At 45.4% G+C, this 19,754-nt stretch overlaps 1 protein-coding gene across 1 annotated transcript in view; it reads left to right on the top strand.

Annotated features, from left to right (window-relative positions):
- The window catches only part of cntnap2a (contactin associated protein 2a), a 233,628-nt gene that overhangs the window by 53,005 nt on the left and 160,869 nt on the right, over window positions 1-19,754 (top strand). Inside the window, exons 10-13 of the mRNA XM_076291413.1 lie at window positions 4,721-4,883; window positions 10,631-10,737; window positions 15,163-15,282; window positions 16,970-17,170. Of these exons, the coding sequence (XP_076147528.1) occupies window positions 4,721-4,883; window positions 10,631-10,737; window positions 15,163-15,282; window positions 16,970-17,170 (591 nt within the window). The remainder of the gene's footprint in view (window positions 1-4,720; window positions 4,884-10,630; window positions 10,738-15,162; window positions 15,283-16,969; window positions 17,171-19,754) is intronic.

Here is a 19,754-nt window from a genome sequence, read left to right as displayed (position 1 = left end):
ACTGAGCGCCGGTGTTGGCAGCGGTGGTGTCACGTCACGTGCCCATGCCTCACGCATGCAGGTGTGCCATGCTCTGGGTAGCGTTAACGAGCCGGCATGATTTCCGGGATTGAGGTTAGTAACGCAGGGAGATATGGGCCAAAGCACATTGGATTTAATGAGAGGCCTAATCAGCCAGTCGGAGAACGGGCCCACTCATGTGTTCTTGACGGGAAGGTCACCGGCACAAATCAGCGGAGCAGATTGGCCCGTGGGTGTCAGCCAATGACAAGGGGCTTTTTCATTACATCTGTTCACTAGCCTCCATCCAGCTGCCGGTCCTCTCCGTGATGTCAAGGCGCCCCTCTCCGCACCGGCTTCCTCTCTCATTTGGTGCAAAGCGGAGCTCGGTGCATCCTCGATGCAATGTTAGTGTGCAACGTTGCAATTTAGATGCTATATATAAACACTGAGCGAGGCAAGTAAAGCAATTTAACTTGAGGCAGTTTCACTTGAAATCCCATTAACGCCAAATTAAGCAACATTGCAATACGTGTTTATCTTGTTGAAAGGGTTTAGCTGAAACCTTAGAGTGTGTAACAAAACGAACAGGGGATTTGAAAAAGTGCTCTAAAAGGTGAGCGTAATTACATTATACACATCACTGCTAATTTGACCAGAGCTTGTAAAACATAGCTAAACATGCTGCCGTTGTGTAATTGTGCGTAATATTAAAAGGCAAAATAGGCTGTGTGAGAAGTGCTACAGTGCAGCCCAACCCAAATGAGCTGTTTTAGAATAGCAATGTTATGTTTTCACAATATCTGGGTAATAAGTTATCAGAGCGCACGCTGTGATAGAAGACCTCAGATTTACCTTCCTACTGAGTCATTTCTCATGAAGGACAGTCATGTTTTGTCATGTTGATTGGGAGGGAAGCCAACGCATGATGTTTATGTATGATGACCATGGTTGCTATATTAAGAAGGGTGCAGGAGTATAGTGGGTGTCTGTGTGCTAAAGATAAGGAGCCTGTCACTCATGGCTGTGTGCTCCTGTGTTTGAGTGTTAGTGTGCGCCTGTGAATATGAGACTCTTCTGTGTGTGTGTGTATGTGTGTGTGTGTGTGTGTGTGTGTGTGTGTGTGTGCTTGTGTCCATTACAGCAGCAGTCATATCATCTATCGTCCCTTTGCGCTATATGTCTTTCACACCACTCCTGGCATTGCATTTCCTCTCAGTTTGTGTGTGTGTGTGTGTGTGTGTGTGTGTGTGTGTGTGGGTCAGATTTGTCAGTGTGACTGATATGTGTCCTACCCAACATGCCCTAGTTCCCTTCCTCACAAGGTCATATTGGTGCCGATGAGACAGAGTGGAGGTAGCTCAGTGTACACAAACAGCCCCCCCCCTCCACCCGCGCTATCGGCACGCTGTCAGTCACAGCGCTGACTCTAATTAATGGCCCGACGGCATCACCATGGCCATGATGCTTTGTCCAAATGTTTTGGAGGAGGTTTGGAAAAAAGCTTGTTTATCAGTGGGCCTGTTTGTTTTTGTTCTTTCTTGTTGAGGTTTTTTTCTCTATAATCGGTATCTAACAAGATCATAAATAGCAGAGCTCAGTATTGATGACAGGGGTGACGATTCATCATCACTTTTTAAATGTCAAATGTCTTTTTAGGTTAGTCTGATAAATTGGCTGAATTTTGGTGAATTTGGCAAACGACACTGGCATTACAGCAGCCACGTTTAAATGACCTCTTATGTAGTGAGATGCTCATTTGCCAGTATAAATATTTGATGTTAAACAGACAGTTCATAAACAGGGTAAGTCCCCAGAGAACAGAGGCTGTGTGTGTGTGAGGGGGGGGGGGGTGCCTGTGTTCTGTGTGTGTGTGTGTCTCTGTGTGTTTGTGTGTGTGTGTTGGGGGCGGTGCATATGTGTTCTGTGTGTGTGTGTGTCTCTGTGTGTTTGTGTGTGTGTGTTGGGGGCGGTGCATATGTGTCTGTGTGTGTGTGTGTGTGTGTGTTTGTTTGTGTTTGTGTGTCTCTGTGTGTGTGTCTCTGTGTGTGTGTGGGTGTGTGTGTGTCTTAATTGTGGAGCTATTTAGCAGGAGCTTGATCTCTTTAAACTCTGTGTTGTCCTCCCTTAAGGTGCCCCCTAATAACCTTGTGTAGTGAAGAGGAGAGTATTGCTTCAGCGGTACTGCAAATCAGCCCCCACCCCACCCCCAACCCTGTTCCAGCCCTCCTCTCATCCACTACAAGCATCTTCATTAGACATGCTTTGTCCTTCCCCTGGATCTCAGATCCACGGATCCCCCTAATGCATTCCCTCCCAACCATTCCCCACTCTCAACGCATTACCAGCTGCCGCTGAACCATGTTTCATATCCAGTGGGTGCACTATAATGGAGAAAAACATCAGAGATCGGGGGATTGGGGTGAGGGGAGTACAATTGTCTGTGTGTGTGTGTGTGTGTGTGTGTGTGTGGGGGTCTGAAAGGGAGATGAGAGTGAGAGGAGATCTCATCTGTTCAGTGCTCTGTTGCTTAGTCACAGGCTGCCGGACCCAAAAACAGCTGTTTTTCAGAGAGCGGTTTTGTATTTCTTTTTTGATGGATTTCTGGGGTAAAATGTAATGGATGATTGATGAAAGACAGTTATTGACTGGTTTCCTAAGAGATGGAGAAACTATAAACAAGAGTATAGCAAAACAGTAAGTGCTTTTTGCACTCACACTTCTGATCAAACAGAAAATGAATGAAAAACCTTATCATGTCCTATGAAAACCATCTTGGTTTGAAAATGCTAAAATATTTCATCAATCAGTCTTCCAAAACTGTGTAAACTGTGTAAAACTTGTGCAATCTCCGATGCGTCTTAAAAGCAATGCCAACAGAACTTGCACGCATTGAGGGCCTGTTTATTGACGGTAATAAAAGTTTTACAAGCCAAATCTCCCGATAGAATTCCAGACATTCCATCCTCGGTTCATGAATATTGCATCGGGCACACAGGTATCCATTAATCTAACAGCAGTTCTGCACCTCTCCCGGTAGGATCATCTGTGGCCTGCGTCTTAAAAAAAAAAAGGAGGAGACCAAAGAAAAACAACTCAGAGGAGCAAGTTGGCCGCGGTGGCGGACACGTCCTGGGCTTGAGTCCATCTGTCACGGCGTCGCATGTTCTGGTGTCGGAAAAGTTGCATAGCTCAATTAATTAAGAAGACGGATAGCGACAAAAGCACTTTCCTGTGAGCTGCACCCAGACTCGGCGAGCGAAAAGCTGTCGGCTGTCTCTCCTTATTGATCACCGTTGGATGTGAAGCCCTCCCAGGTGCAGGCCCTCAGCCTGGCAGCCTTTCAGCTCCTAGCACAGGTCCGGCAGATGCTGGCTTATTTTTGGGGGGGTGCACAATATGTGCCAGCAGAGTTCCTTCCAATGGGACTCTCTGATCTCTCTTGTCCTCCTTCTCTCTCTCTCTTTTCTTCTCTCCCTCCTTCCTCCTGTGTCTGTGTCTCTGTAGTTATCTGTCTCATTCTCTCGCTCTCTTTCTTTATCTCTCTAGCTGACTGACAACTATACCTCCGTCTCTCTATACCTCTCTAACTCTCTGTCTTTCTCTCTCTAGCTGCCTGACTTAACTCTACCTCCCTCTCTCTCTCTCATTCAATTCAATTCAATTCAAGTGAGCTTTATTAGCATGACAACTATTTAACTTTTAGACACATTTGCATAGAGAATTCTTTGAATACAGTACATGGCAAACAGATATGAATCCAAGATTAACAAACAAACTGGTGAATGTGTATGTGTCTTTCTCTCTTTCTCTCTCTCAGTCTCTCTCTCTTTCTCTCTCAGTCTCTCTCTCTTTCTCTCTCAGTTTCTCTCTCGTTCTCTCTCAGTCTCTCTCTCTCTTTCTCTGTCTCTCTTTCTTTCTTCGTCTCCTTCTCACCTCCTTGGCGGGAGGCGGTTCCTGCCGATTGACAGGCGGGCAGGTGTGAGGCAGGTGTGGGGCAGAGGTGACAGATGGTCCAGCAAACTTGCGGAACTTTCCACACACCGTCCCTTCTTCTCCTTCCTCGTGCACGGATCCTTTTTCCTTTTACGGATTCAGTGAGAGCACAAATAGATGTGATTTCTCCAGATGCTCCTGCCTGCTTATTAATGTCCAGAGGGTTGGAGCGCTAGCCCACAGGGGTTTGTGTGGAAGGCCTGGCGGCAAGCTGCTCTCGAGGATGTTTTGTTTACCCTGGAGTAAGCATGTTGAGCCCGCTGGATTTACAATCTCTGCAGGGCTTAGATTCTTCATATCCTGTCTGGCACAGAGAGCCCCTTGCCAGTGGAACATACCCACATGGGTAAATATCTCTAATGAGCCGTGCACAGATGTGCTTCCGTGCAACACAATATCACACAACAACACCCCCCCTCCTTTTCTCTTTTCTTTTTCTCTTGTCCAGAAACCCGTGGCCCATGTTCTACATGCGTGCTCTCTGTGTGTGTTACTAGGGGTTGGTTGATAAAAGCACCCCAGTGAAATTTGGCGAAAGTCGAAGCTATTCCTTCAAAACCTTCAGATCATTATCCTCAGTTCCACAATGCTGTGATATGGAGCTGGAGATCGATGCCAAGCGGTGAAATTGAGCCTATAGATCTCCCTCGCAGCAGGCGCACAGCCATTTCAGAAGCATTTTTTCTAACGGCGATTTCCTGTTTCTTGTCTCTGTGTCTGGCAGGCTACTTCCAGCGCACGGACGTGTCCCCGACTCAGCGGGCCTTCCAGGGCTGCATGCAGCTGATCCACGTGGACGACCAGCTGGCTGACCTGCACGCCGTGGAGCAGGGCAGGACGGGAACGTTCGAGAACGTCAGCCTGGACATGTGCGCCATCATCGACAGGTATCATAGAGCTTTCGTTTTTTTCTTTTCAGAATTAAAAAAGAACCCCTTTGGGTGTGCAGTTTGATGGACAGTTTTTGTTTTGACATATTTGAATTAATATTTGAATTAATATTTTAATTAGCAGCCCATTCCACAGATGAACAAGCACCATTTTTGGTGTGCCTACATGTACACCTGGATTTTATTTTGTGTTTGTGTGTGTGCCTTGTGCATTAGCTTTCACAAAATGATGCTTCTTCAGAGTGGGATTGATATTATGGGATGTAGAGACACTCACTGCCTCCCATTGTTGCTGCTGTCGTCCATATCAACAAAGGAGAGGCCAGGTGGGGAGGTGGGCACTGGGCAGCTTTTGAGGTGATCACATGGAGTAGTACCAGTAAAGCTTGTGCCAAACAGGCAGAATTACAGTACTCATCCTGTGTACTCACTGAGGCCCTCTCTATCTCTCCCTCTTTCTTTCTCTCTCTCTCTTTCTCTCTCTTTCTCTCTCTCTCTCACACACACACACACACACACACACACACTGTCTCTATCTCATGCTCTTTCTCATACACACTCTTTCTCTCTCACTATCTCCCTCTCTTTCTCTCTCTCTCTCACTCACACACACGCACACACACACTGTCTCTATCTCATGCTCTCATACACACACTCTCTCTCCCTCCCCTCCACAGTGCTAAATCCATTTGGCACACACAACATCCCAACTTATTTGAATAGGCAATATCATCGCTGCATATATTCAATTCATAATCAGAGAACAAGGCGTGCTCATTGCTCTTATCTGCAGATTGATTAGCTATGCGCTGCTTGTGCTTGTGTGTGTTTGTCTGTGATGATGCGCTGTTTAAATGGCACACAGGCACGATCAGTTGCTTTGAATGCTAACAGGCTAACAAGACTGAAATAGTTCAAATCTCTAGCCTCATCTGAATGATTACAGATTTCAGAGGACACAGCTATGCTGGAACTGTAGAACTAGACTAAAACTAGACCTGTCACATGTGTGGCACTCTGACATGTATTTTCATGAACATTCTCCACTAGAATTAAATTAAGGCACATATCATAATAAATGAGATCCTCTAAACGCATGCCTATAATAGTTCTATGCGAGTTGTTAGATATTACACACATAATTTGTGCAACAGAGTGAAGCATCTGAAAAGCATTCAGCAGTCAAGTACGTGTTGTCAACCCTGGCACAGCCCACGCTCCACATAGCCTGCATGTTGACGCTACGCTGCTCTCTGTTCTGGGAACCCAGTCTGTATTCTCAGGTTCCGATTCAAAATTCTGATTGATGATCTTTTCTCCTTCCGCTCCCTTTCTCATCTCTCATTCTGTGTTCTCATGCATCCATGAAAAAAATGTGCAAGAACATGTGCTTATGTAAATAGAAAAGGTTAAGTTTTGGGTTTTGCATGTTTTTGAACTGAACAAAGGAATTTTTACTTTTGACAGTTACTAGCCTCATAGCCAGATGGTCCTCAGATTGTACACCTACCTGGACACGAGAACACAGAGTTAAAGGAGGGCTGTTTGTCCTCATAAATTTAATATTGTTATGCTTACCTGACCACAGGAGAAATTAGTTCTTGAAGACGGATCTTTAATAGCTCAGGAGACCTGGATGTGCTTTTATTACTGTGTCATAGGTATCAGTTAAATCACATATATTTCTTCTTAACTTCCTAAACGTAAGACCTTTCCTTTACCCCCACAGAGGAAGTTTGGTCCATAGAATTCTCAGAAGCCTTTTCAGAATATTTAAACCCACTTTTAGTTTAATTTCATGTTGTTGTCCCAGAGAAATGTAGAGGGAGATTTCTTCTCTATGGATGGATGCTGGTTTTATAGCAGGTGTGTACGGTTGTTCCCACCTAATACATTTGTAGAGTCGTACCATTATGAAATGAGGAAGAGAAAGGATACTCGGCTTGTATGTCAAGGCAAAGCAATAGTTAAGCAACAGCTGGCATTTAATAATGACTAATCAGATAATCTCTTAAGTAATTCAATATCTACCTGACCTCCTCCTAGTTCAATTAAATCCTTCATTAGTTGATAGTATAATTCCATTGTTGTAATTTGCAATCATCAAGGCACATCTGCAAGCTAGTTCAGAGCAGCCACTTTGATTTGCGTCAGCGTGTTAAATAAATTCTGATGAGACTTTAGGCGTGGAAATAGCTGGTCCCTAGATAGAAACATCCATTTGATACTGAAAATATCCTAATGGTCTCTGATCATCGCACTTGTTTGTGTTGTGCAGTGTGAAGACATGCCCACGTGAGACATTCTCGTTAGGACAATAGACATTTGCGTTGATGAGTCACAGAATATGCAATGTGCCGTTTTGCTGCACTTCATTTTATGCTAACTGCAGGTCTTTGGTTTAGGCTTGTCTACTTCTTTTCCTGTTTGGTCTGAAAGGGACATCTTTCCGTCCTGCTGTTATTCAGTGAAATGGTGTGTCTCCGATAGGATTGTTCTGAGAGTGCAGCTATTTCTGTCCTTAATTCACAATGGTTCCGTTACTGTAATTAAGGTGAGGCGAGGATTCTAGAATTTCCCTCTGCCCGCCGCTGATATTCTAATAATGTTCCCTCTGGAGTTCCGAGGCCCTCATTACAGAGCGTTGGAAGGAGAATGCTCAGTCACTGTTGTATCGATTTTGTGTTAGCATTCATCATGTTGATGTTGTAATCCAGCTCGTTCATTCGATGTGTCTGGGTGTACAACACTATATGTGTAAAGAATAGGGCCTGCCTCAGCTCTCCCGGGGCTTGAGTTTAGCTGTGCCCTGCATCCCTCCCTGAGCCCATCAGCACGGCCCTCACTAAAGCTCAGCTTTCTAATACACCTCTTGCACATTGGCTGCCCTTTAGCTCCTGTTAGAAGACCTGCCATTTTCCGGCACGTCACTCTCAGCTGTTTTTTAATGTGCATTAGAGGTGGGCTGAAACTGGATTTCTCTTAATCTGACGTTTCGTGAATAAGCGTGATGTGAGGCATGACACGACAACCAGCCGTAAGATTTAAGAGAGCCATCATGCCCATCTCCCAGGAAACACAGGTTATACGGTGTCATCTCTTTGCAAGAGATAATCAGCTGCTGGCTTTCTAAGCCATTACGGCCCTGTTTTTTTCTTTTTTTTCTTTTGCTTGCTTTCTTTCTTTCTTTCTTTCTTTCTTTCTTTCTTTCTTTCTTTCCTTCTTTCTTTCATTCTTTCTGTCTCATTGTCCGTAATAGCTGCATTATATAACTGTCACTTCCTGTTACCAAAGCCAGGCCCTGCGGTGTAAACAGGGAGAAGAGACGAGGCCGTGGTCTCGGGGTCCCTTCCGCTCCTCTCACTCTGCTCGGAATGCAGAGGCTGCCGTCGCCCCTTGGCCTCTCCTCCTCCATATGAATGGCATGCTAATTTTAGCATTTCTCCCTTAGCTCGGCCGAGACGGGCTGGAGAGCCCTGGCCTGTCAGTCGAGCTCCAGCGCGCTCACAGACTCTGGATCGGGCGCTCCGGCGTGTGCTCACCGACGCTGTGCTGTTTGGGTTCATGGATACGGCTGGAAAATGTCTGGAAGCACGGGGGTGTGTGTGTGTGGGGGGGGTAAAGTAGGAGCCTTTGGTCCAGATGATTAGTCTTAAACAGAACGTTTCGTCTTCCAACAGTCGTGGTTGGTGAATGTTGCCTTATTAGAATATACTGCATTTCCTCTGCGCCTGAAGATGATAAATAGTGGGGTGAATCAGAAACTATTAAAACCGCAGTGACTCATTGGGTCCTTTAGGGGCGACTGCAACCATAAGAACATCACGATCGCCACCTCTGCTCGTTGTGTTTAACTCTGTGCGCCATTTGAAGACGCCCACACAGCAGAAGCGCGTTGAGCTGTCGGTACCACCCCGCAGGGCGAGGATGGAGTTAGGCATGCAGTGCAAGTCAATCAGTAGGATGGAGCTACTCATAGTAGGATGGAGTAACGCATAGTAGGATGGAGTTACTCATAGTAGGTTGGAGTTACGCATAGTAGGATGGAGTTACTCATGCAGTTCAAGTCAATCAGTAGGATGGAGTTACTCATAGTAGGATGGAGTTAGTCATAGTAGGATAGAGTTACTCATAGTACTGTAGGTTGGAGTTACTCATGCAGTGCAAGTCAATCAATAGGGTGGAGTTACTCATAGTAGGATAGAGTTACTCATACTCATAGTAGGGTGGAGTTACTCATAGTAGGGTGGAGTTACTCATTCAGTGCAAGTCCATCAGTGTAAATAGTTTGCCACACATATTCAGACACAGATGGACAGTGAGCCCAGAAACTTAATTATTGTGAAACGTCACAGAAGGGTGGACAGCCAGGACGGCCAAGTCAGAGAGAGTGGAGTGGACAAGTCCACACGCTAACAGTCTCTCTGGAGTGGACAAGTCCACACGCTAACAGTCTCTCTGGAGTGGACAAGTCCACACGCTAACAGTCTCTCTAAGTCCACACGCTAACAGTCTCTCTGGAGATCCGCTCTGGTAATATTCCACTGGGACAAAATCCTTTACAAGTATAATCACCATGGGGTGGGTCCGATCATTTGATTTCAGACCATGGGAAGGTGTAGTAATTGATTTGAAATAGGTAAGAGTGTAATGGCAGCAACCGGAAAATCTTTTGCTCTTTTACGGAGGAGAACTTTAACAGAACACTCCTCCACCCCCCCCCCCCCCCCCTCACACATTTCCTTTTGATCCTTCTGCTAATTTATCACACCTTTGAAGAAGGCTGTAGCCAAATACCAATCATTGGGGGCGTTGGTGGTGTTCCAGTGAAGTCATAATTGCATTAACTTGTGAGCTTTAATGAAGAATTCACTGAAGGCCCAGATAAAGGTTATAGGTATGGGAGAGCTGTATGGCGTACAACTCCTAATCTCTATTGTGGATACGTTATGTGAATTACACACTCATTGTTCTTCCTCTCTCTCGCTTTGTAGTTCGAGAGCACCGATCTCTGTGTGAGCGTTCATCTCACAGATTTTAAATTCAAGCAGAGATATGTGAAGGTTATTTGATGAGACGCTAACATTTGTATCTATTTATATGGCCTTATTGTCATTGCTTGAAGATACAAAGACTTGTCACAACTTGACAAAATCACACTCAGAAAAAGGATAGAGAACAAACTGTGACACATTCTGGCAAGTGCTATTATTGAACGCTTACATCCCCTTAGTGTGAGTTGGGACAAAGTTTTATCAGAAACAATCCTTGATTTGATGTCTCTGAGGAACGTTCCATTGTCAATCACACTTTCTTGTTATTTTGTGGACCTGTCAAAGCTAATGGAATGCCATATCGTCATTATCAAGCTCCTATGCACCAAGACAGAAATCTTGCCTGATTGCCTCAAGATGCAATTAAATTTCAGAATGGAATTTTTATTGTACATTCTGCCAATGATTGAATAGTGTGAACATAGAAGATCGTTTGAATTGATGAACATGAAGAAAAGCAGTGCTATATTGCCATACTGCTATACTGATTGATCTGATTGATTGCCCACGGCCGGCCCTGTCTTTCTATATTGCCATACTCCTATACTGATTGATCTGATTGATGTTGCTGTCTTGCCAGGTGTATGCTCTACTGATTGATCTGATTGCCAGGTGTATGCTATACTGATTGATCTGATTGCCAGGTGTATGCTATACTGATTGATCTGACTGATGTTGCTGTCTTGCCAGGTGTATGCCAAACCACTGTGAGCATGGAGGCAGGTGTACACAGACCTGGGACAGCTTCAGCTGCACATGTGACGGAACAGGATACGTTGGAGCCACCTGCCACACTTGTAAGTGTGTATGTGTGTGTGTGTGTGTGATTGTGTGTGTGATTGTGTGTGTAACTATGTGTGTGTGTGTGTGTGTGTGTGTGTGTGTGTGTGTGTGTGTGTAACTGTGTGTGTGTGTGTGTAACTGTGTGTGTGTGTGTGTGTAACTATGTGTGTGTGTGTGTGTGTCTGTGTGTGTGTGTAACTATGTGTGTGTGTGTGTGTGTGTGTGTGTGTGTAACTATGTGAGTGTGTGTGTGTGTGTGTGTGTGTGTGTGTGTGTGTGTGTGTGTGTGTGTGTGTGATTATGTGTGTGTGTGTGTGTGTGTGTGTGTGTGTGTGTGTGTGTGTGTGTGTGTGTGTGTGTGTGTGTAACTATCTGTGTGTGTGTGTGTGTGTGTGTGTGTAACTATGTGTGTGTGTGTGTGTGTCTGTGTGTGTGTGTAACTATGTGTGTGTGTGTGTGTGTGTGTAACTATGTGAGTGTGTGTGTGTGTGTGTGTGTGTGTGTGTGTGTGTGTGTGTGTGTGTGTATCTATCTGTGTGTGTGTGTGTGTGTGTGTGTCGCTATGTGTGTGTGTGTGTGTGTGTGTGTGTGTGTGTGTGTGTGTGTGTGGTGTGTGTGTGTGTGTGTGCATGTGTGTACGTGTGTGTGTGTGTGTATCGCTGGGGGGAGAGCTACTTGGGCACAGGTATAAAGTAAACTTGATACATTTGTTATTCTGAGTGATATCTCTGTTCAAGATTGAAAACATCAATAATTTATCGACAAACCCTTTTGATTGTTGATATTCCTGGCTTGTTAGTTAGGCATTGTGTGGAATAGCTATTGTTTCACAGGTGACAAAGCTATGATTTTATATTTTTCAGCTGATCATGGTGAACTGCAATATCTTGCCAGACACTTGAAAATAAAACAGTTTTATTTTGTGTATTTGTTTTTTTTTTTAATCAAAATCTGAATCCTATACAATCTGCAAGGGCTTAATCCAGGGACATTTTCCACTAGCAATATGTGCTGACCTCAGATATGAGGCTACACTTGACATAGCAACCATTCAGAATACCTTCATGGCAACCATTCTGCATACCTCTATGATTAAACACATGTGATGGTAAAAGTGCAATGGTATTCAGTATACCTCCATGATTAAACACGTGTGATGGTAAAAATGCAATGGTATTCAGTATACCTCCATGATTAAACACATGTGATGGTAAAAGTGCAATGGTATTCAGTATACCTCCATGATTAAACACATGCTGGTCCAAATGCAATGGTATTCAGTATACCTCCATGATTAAACACGTGCTGGTCCAAATGCAATGGTATTCAGTATACCTCCATGATTAAACACGTGTGATGGTTTTGAAAGCTTTGTTGAGAAGCAGCTGCATGCTTATTCTACACTCACTGAGTGCTAAAGTGCTTCTGACATTCTGAATAAGTCTTCCGGGCTCTTATGCTCTCTTATTAGATAAAGGTTTTGGATGTCCATGAAAGATGTTGCATGAAAAACAGACTTGACTGAAGTGAGAAGGGCATCACTGGAGATCTACAAAGTAAATTAATTAACATGAAGTCTCTTGAATTCAGTCTGCCAGTGAAGGGATGGATGCCTGCTGAGGCTGCTCGTTGGTTGGAATTACATATGAATGGAATTTTGCAGAATGTAAGGCTTTGGTCAAGCATGTAATTACAAGTAATACAGCCAACACACAGTAGCATAAAAACAGTGTTTACAGCTGTGTGCTTTCACACACTCACATGCGGCCTGTGTCCTGTGTGCTTTCACACACTCACACACTCACATGCGGCCTGTGTCCTGTGTGCTTTCACACACTCACACACTCACATGCAGCCTGTGTCCTGTGTGCTTTCACACACTCACACACTCACATGCGGCCTGTGTCCTGTGTGCTTTCACACACTCACACACTCACATGCAGCCTGTGTCCTGTGTGCTTTCACACACTCACACACTCACATGCGGCCTGTGTCCCTGCATGCTTTCACACACTCACACGAGGCCTGTGTCCTGTGTGCTTTCACACACTCACATGAGGCCTGTGTCCTGCGTGCTTTCACACACTCACACACTCACATGAGGCCTGTGTCCTGTGTGCTTTCACACACTCACATTAGGCCTGTGTCCTGCGTGCTTTCACACACTCACATTAGGCCTGTGTCCTGCGTGCTTTCACACACACCGAGTCGCTGCTAGACAGAGCTCTGTTGTATTCTCTGTGAATTGAGTCATTTAGTGGCAGTTATCTAAATAGTGTTTCGGGGGAATCAGGAGTCTGTCAAAGAGTCGTCATGTGGTAGCTCAGGGGATTTGGCTGCGGAAGTGTTGCTGTTTGACACGTTCACAGGAAGTGTTGCTCTTTGACACGTTCACAGGAAGTGTTGCTCTTTGACACGTTCACAGGAAGTGTTGGAGCTGTGGGGTGGAGCCATTCTTTTAGTATAAACCTTTTGCTGATTTATTTTTAACGTTTATTTTGTGATTCTGACAAATGGTTGTGGATAATTGAAAGCAGTTGAATTGCATCCCTCTCTTTCATGCCTGTGAAGCAAAGGGTTGTATGACTACTCTAAAGGAATACTATTTAACATGAGTATTGGATTACAATGCCTGGCCTGACCTTTAAGAAGCAGTCCTTATTCCCATATTTAAGTGAACTCCATAAATACATTGTATTCGATAAAAAAGTACCCGTATTGCTGTCAATACGGCACAATCTGCTGCACAATCGCGCATATTTGACGTTCCCCTCAGAACACCCCACGTCATGCTGCGGTTCCATCCTGTCACACCCTGACCAATGCTGAGGCTCCCTGCGTGTGTAGAGAACAGGCTTTTGGGTCATCTTTACCTTTACTGTGGACGACCAGAGAGACGTTATTAGCAGTGTCCCGCCACATCCAGGTGCATCTTGAGGAAGAGATTAGTGTAGTGGTCAAGGAGCCAGGCTAGCAAGCAGTTACCAGAGAAAAGAGAGTACTGTAGTGTAGTGGTCAAGGAGCCAGGCTAGCAAGCAGTCACCAGAGAAAAGATAGATAGATAGATAGATAGATAGATAGATACATACATACATACATACATACATACATACATACATACATACATACACACACACACACACACACACACATACACACATACACACATACACACACACACACACACACACACACACACACACACACTCACTTACTTACTTACTTACTTGATCGATCCCCAAGGGGAAATTCAAGGGTCTCAGTAGCATACAGACATCACACACAACATGCACTTACAGCAGAAATGCTAAACATATAACTATACTCCACTGTACAATAAAGACAGTAGAAGATAAGAAAACTAAATATACTATATAAATTAAATTTAAAAAGTCCAATGTGCTTGAGGGTGATCAAGCATAAGAGGCTTGTAGTGACCGGGCCGGGACTGGTAAGGTGCTCAAGGGAGTGAGTGTCATGGTGAAGGTGCAAAAAGTAGTCCAACTATAGTCCTTTAGTTATGTGTGCATGGTAAGGTGCTCAAGAGAGTGAGTGTCATGGTGAAGGTGCAAAAAGTAGTCCAACATTAGTCCAACAGTGCAAGAATAAAGTCTAGAGACCAGCATAAATAATATGGACAAATAGGAGAGTAAAGTATAATGTAGACAAGGTAATATAAAAAACTATGTCAGTGCAAGAACAGGTTGAGGTAATAGGGTTATAGCCATTCATTCATTCATTCAGTATTGTAGCAGAAGCCTGACCGCAGCCATTGATCATGTGTGCTAATATAGCATGAAAAACAGTGTAGCAGTAAAACAGTAGTGAAAACATTAGGCTGTGGACATTAGTAAAACAGTAGTAAAGCAGTAGTAAAGCAGTAGTGGGCAGTCAGTACTCAAACATGGAGAGGGTGGAGAGGCAGACAGACTAAGCAGAGAAGTCTATCTCTCCTCTTCCCTTTAGTGAGGCATTTAACAGTTCAATGGCCCTGGGGACAAATGACTTCCTCAGCCTTTCAGTTGTGCATGGCAGTGAGCGAAGTCTCCAGCTGATCAAGCTCTTTTGCTTTTTAATAGTGCTAGTAGTAGAGAGTAGTGTAGTGTAGTAGTAGCTAGTAGTAGAGAGTAGTGTAGTGGTCAAGGAGCCAGGCTAGCAAGCAGTCACCAGAGAAAAGAGAGTAGTGTAATGGTCAAGGAGCCAGGCTAGCAAGCAGTCACCAGAGAAAAGCGAGTAGTGTAGTGGTCAAGGAGCCAGGCTAGCAAGCAGTCACCAGAGAAGTTGTGGGTTCGAGTCCCAGCTACAGTACCACCGCTGTGCACTGAGCAAGGATGTACTGTAGAACAGAATCTGTTGTTGTAAACAGTATGAGCGTGACGGTTATGGATGTCTCAATTCTGAACTGACATTCCTGTTTTCCTTGTGTTCTTTCTCTCCAGCTGTGTATGAGCAGTCTTGCGAGGCCTACAAACATCTGGGAAAGACGTCAGATGCCTACTGGATCGATCCGGACGGAAGTGGATCACTCGGACCCTTCAAAGTGATCTGCAACATGACAGGTAACTAACTGCATCTGTGCAGCATTTGATTAGACAAAGACTGACGATTGGAGAGTCCAGGTGAACTAGCCAGGTGGTGGTCAGATTGTGGTGTGGCTGGAGGGGAATGTGTCTCTGGGGTGTGTGTGCTGTTGGAGTATCAAACATTAATGCACTCTGCAGAAGGCTGCTTTGAAACTGGTGCTTCTGGGGGAAAAGAGAAGATGTCTGAATTACATTTGATGGTGTGTCTCCTAGTTTATGTTCACCAGCATGCTCTAAAGCCTATTGAATGTATTGAACCACAAGATACACCCCGAAGAGCTCCCTCTCAGGCTTCTGCATTCACTCACACATCCAAGTATGTTTAGCTCTGGGCCAGCCTGCCGCCTTAACACATCACCACCACAGAGTGATGCAGTGTCCATAAACAGCCCAGGTGGACCACCCCGCCCCCCTTCCCCTAAAGTGAAAGGGAAAAAGAGGGGCTATTTTATGGCGCATTGGAGACCCTCCGACCACATTAACTGGGTCCAGTATCGTCCTTCTCAGGCAGAGACCTCTGCCTCCAGTGTGTCCGTGAAATCCCCTCACTGTGCAGAAAGGGGCCCCTTAATGCTGCTAATCAGAGCGTCCAGATGGCTGGACCATGCAGTGGGCGTCTGGCTACAAATTGCAGTTGGACCTCGCCGCAGAAAAGCACACAGGACCCTCAGCAACCCTGACATTTTGGGAGCAAATATCATATCTGTTTACATAACGGATATTAAAAGTCAGGATATACAGAGAAGCAGCATTTGGTGTTGAAATTGGACACAGTCGTGTGAAATTACTGTGGTCACTTCTAGAGGGGTGATTCTGGTTTTATGGTCACTCAACACTCTGATTTTGCCTCTCGTCCACTGACTGCTTGAGTGCTGGCAATGTTTTTGTGTTTTTTTTATGTAAGAAAAGGTTTGCCAAGGTAATCTTTTTCTAAAAGAATTGGTCAGGTTTTTGGAAAAACAGGTCAAGCAACAACACTGCCTGGCTCACCTTAAGGACACAGTACGAACTCATGGGTCTGTTAGAATAGCCATAGAGATGGAGTAGCCATAGACATGGAGTAGCCATGAGTAGCCATAGAGATGGAGTAGCCATAGACATGGAGTAGCCATGAGTAGCCATAGAGATGGAGTAGCCATAGACATGGAGTAGCCATAGACATGGAGTAGCCATAGAGATGGAGTAGCCATAAGGATGGAGTAGCCATAGACATGGAGTAGCCATAGACATGGAGTAGCCATAGAGATGGAGTAGCCATAAGGATGGAGTAGCCATAGACATGGACCAGCCATAAGGATGGAGTAGCCATAAGGATGGAGTAGCCATAGAGATGGAGTAGCCATAGACATGGAGTAGCCATATACATGGAGTAGCCATAGAGATGGAGTAGCCATAGAGATGGAGTAGCCATAGAGATGGGAGCAACAAACTCAGCTGCTTTTAGATTATTCTTCACCTGCTGATCTGCTTTATGGCCTATCAGTCAACATGACTCAGTACCAATATCCACCACCAGCACTCGGTTAAACGCAAAGTTTATATCTGTTCTCTGTTTCATTTCATCCTAAAAATGACCCCGCGACATCCTCACATGACCAGCTGTCTTTGACTGTGATCAGCTGCGTAGCATTTATTCTTGACGTGTCCGCTTCGGCCCTGCCAGAGGACACGGTGTGGACGACGGTGATGAACAACCTCCCGCCCCAGACGTCGGTGACCGGCTCTAGCCGTGAGAGGCGCACTGTCCTGCAGCTCAACTACAGCGCCTCGATGGAGCAGGTGACGGCCATCACGGACAGCGCCGAGTACTGTGAGCAGCATGTGGCGTACGCCTGCCGCACCTCCCGCCTCCTCAACACTCCAGGTGAGAATGCCAGCAGGATTATTTAGCATCTTTATTTGCCCTTTTGTCTTCATGAAGATAACAGGAAATGTGACAGGAAGCGAGTTGGAGAGAGGGGGGTCAGGAAATGACCGCTGGAATCGGCTACGTTGTGCCCTTGGAGCTGAGTGTGGCACGGATGCTGTCGCTTGTTTTCGTTTGAAGACGTGTTTACGCCACATTCATAAAAATGCACGAAGAATTTGTGCAGCTGATGTTGTGTATGTTGTGACCTAACAAATGTAGAGAGACAAGGGAAGTTGTCTAAGTGTTCCTCTGGTGCAGCTGATAGGAGATGACCACACGCCGGACAGAAATGTCAGTGTCTGTACTGAGATCAGTAGCTCAGCACATGTGGCTTTGGGTAGATATGACTAAAGAGGCATCTCCGTCTAACGCCAGCAGTAGTGTGTTGAGTTTTTCTCACATTTTTTATCACGTTTGTGTCCAACACTAGCCCTCCTGTCTCTGGTTTATTACCTCACGTTTGTGTCCAACACTAGCCCTCCTGTCTCTGGTTTATTACCTCACGTTTGTGTCCAACACTAGCCCTCCTGTGTCTGGTTTATTACGTCACGTTTGCCATCATTGATTGTGTGTTTCCCATGGCCATAATCATTTCATTTACTTAATCCAGGAGTCAGCAGTTGCCCTGGGCTGTTTTCAAATCTACCTTCCTCTAAATCACACCGTACAGCGGAGATCTATTATTGACCCTTAAGAAGGCTATCCTCTGTATGTTGCAGCCTCCTCTACATCACATCATACAGCGGAGATCTATTGACCCTTAAAAAGGCTATCCTCTGATTGTTGCAGAGCTATGCGTAGGCCATCATTGGGGTTCAATAATCAATTCTTCCATTAGGTGATCCCACCAGAGCTTTGCGTATGCCATCATTTTATTTACTTTAGCGCTCAGTGGGACATAACTTTTCAAACGCACATATCCGGTGGTGGAGGACACCCATTTGTTTTTGAAATTAAGGTTCTTAATCATTTAAACTTCCCAATTGACAAGGCTGTAAGCATGGCAAGTAATAATGCAATTAATCTGTGCGGAATCGTTGGGCTAATGTTGCCGGCGTGGCGTTTTATTGACTTTGCTCCCGGAGCCATAATTAGTCATAAGTCAGGAAACGTACTGCGGAGCTGCGTTTGTGATGTCCACCCGCCTCATTAACATGTTCATCCTCTGCTCTGCTGTGGGCAGCTCACTCTTCGTCGGAGGACGAGGCCTGTAATTCTGCCAGGACCACTATGTTGGGATACTGTGCCTAATGCCCTCAGCGATCAGAAAGAGAGATTTGGAGTGGACTCAACGCCTTTTTCCCCAAACATTGTGTCCTCATTATGTTCCCGCTCAGTTTTGCACTTTGTCACCCGTAAGCCCATGATCCTCTCAGAGGAATTTAGTCGGACGCTTTTTTTTTTTTTTTTTGTAGCTCAGTCTTTTAATTATTTTAAAGCTGTTCGTAAGTTTTTCGAGCGCTCTTTGGTCCACATTCTCCTCTCGAGAGTGTAATGGGAATCCTCTTTGGGAATAGCTGTTGGGAATGGTAGAGTGGTGCCCAGTGACTGTTGACAATTAAGGCGGAAGCGTTTTGTGAACTGCCATGTCTGCTCTTGATTGATTGAGCATATGTTCAATAGCTGGGTATTAGTGCGTTAGACTGCATCGGGGCAATTAACCTCCTAGGGGATGTGGCTTGTCAACGCCATGCAGACTGCAGTGTCCTATTAAACTGTTTACCCGAAACGTGAGAAAGAGACGGGTGGAGGAAAGCCCAATTAAAATGCTGCCCAGCCCCACATGAAGGAGGGAACAGGGGGAAATAAAATGACTAGTTCCAAAAATATGCTTTATAAATTGACTGTCAGGTTTCATCAGTTGTCTAGTGGAGGGTCAGTGTGCATCGGCCAAACTGAGTGTTAAAGTAAATCGTGTCCGAGGTACATTAGGTTCGGTAACTGAGAGCCGGCGCTGTAATTGTTGTAATTCGGCGACTTCCTTCCTCTCTGACGGCAGATGGGCCCAGTCGGGTCATTATCCCAGCCCCCCGATTCTTGCCACACGCTTGCCGAGGGCGCCGCGGGCCTCGTCTAGCGTGACCCCCATTAGTTGGCTGCCTTGAACAGCGGGGGGGACGAGACGTCGGTCGGCGCCACACGGCTGTCGACTCCGGTTCCTGTCCCGCTGGCCGCCCATGGAGGCTGACGTTTGTTTACTGCGCTCCCTGCACCTGGGATGGCCGCCCCATTTGTATTTCAATCGTATATTTTATGAGCGAATTAGCTGCTTTCCACTCTGGTTAGCCACACACAGGCCTCCGCCTGACACTGATACAGCAAGGCAGCGTATTACAGTGCATTGTGGGATCCTTATTCCCAGTGTGTTATGAGTGTGTGTGTGTGTGTGTGTGTGTGTGTGTGTGTGTGTGTGTGTGTGTGTGTGTGTGTGTGTGTGTGTGTGTGTGTGTGTGTGTGGAGGTAGTGAGGCAGCGTATTACAGTGCATTGTGGGATCCTTATTCCCAGTGTGTTATGATTGTGTGTGTGTGTGTGTGTGT

Source organism: Alosa pseudoharengus, unplaced genomic scaffold (assembly GCF_046254945.1).
Source record: "Alosa pseudoharengus isolate Yale_2024_CS ecotype anadromous, Long Island Sound unplaced genomic scaffold, YU_APseudo_1.1 YU_APseudo_1.1_scf_18, whole genome shotgun sequence".
Classification (NCBI taxonomy): domain Eukaryota; kingdom Metazoa; phylum Chordata; class Actinopteri; order Clupeiformes; family Clupeidae; genus Alosa; species Alosa pseudoharengus.
Note: the sequence above shows the minus strand (reverse complement) of the source record. Positions and strands in the feature narration are given on the sequence as shown.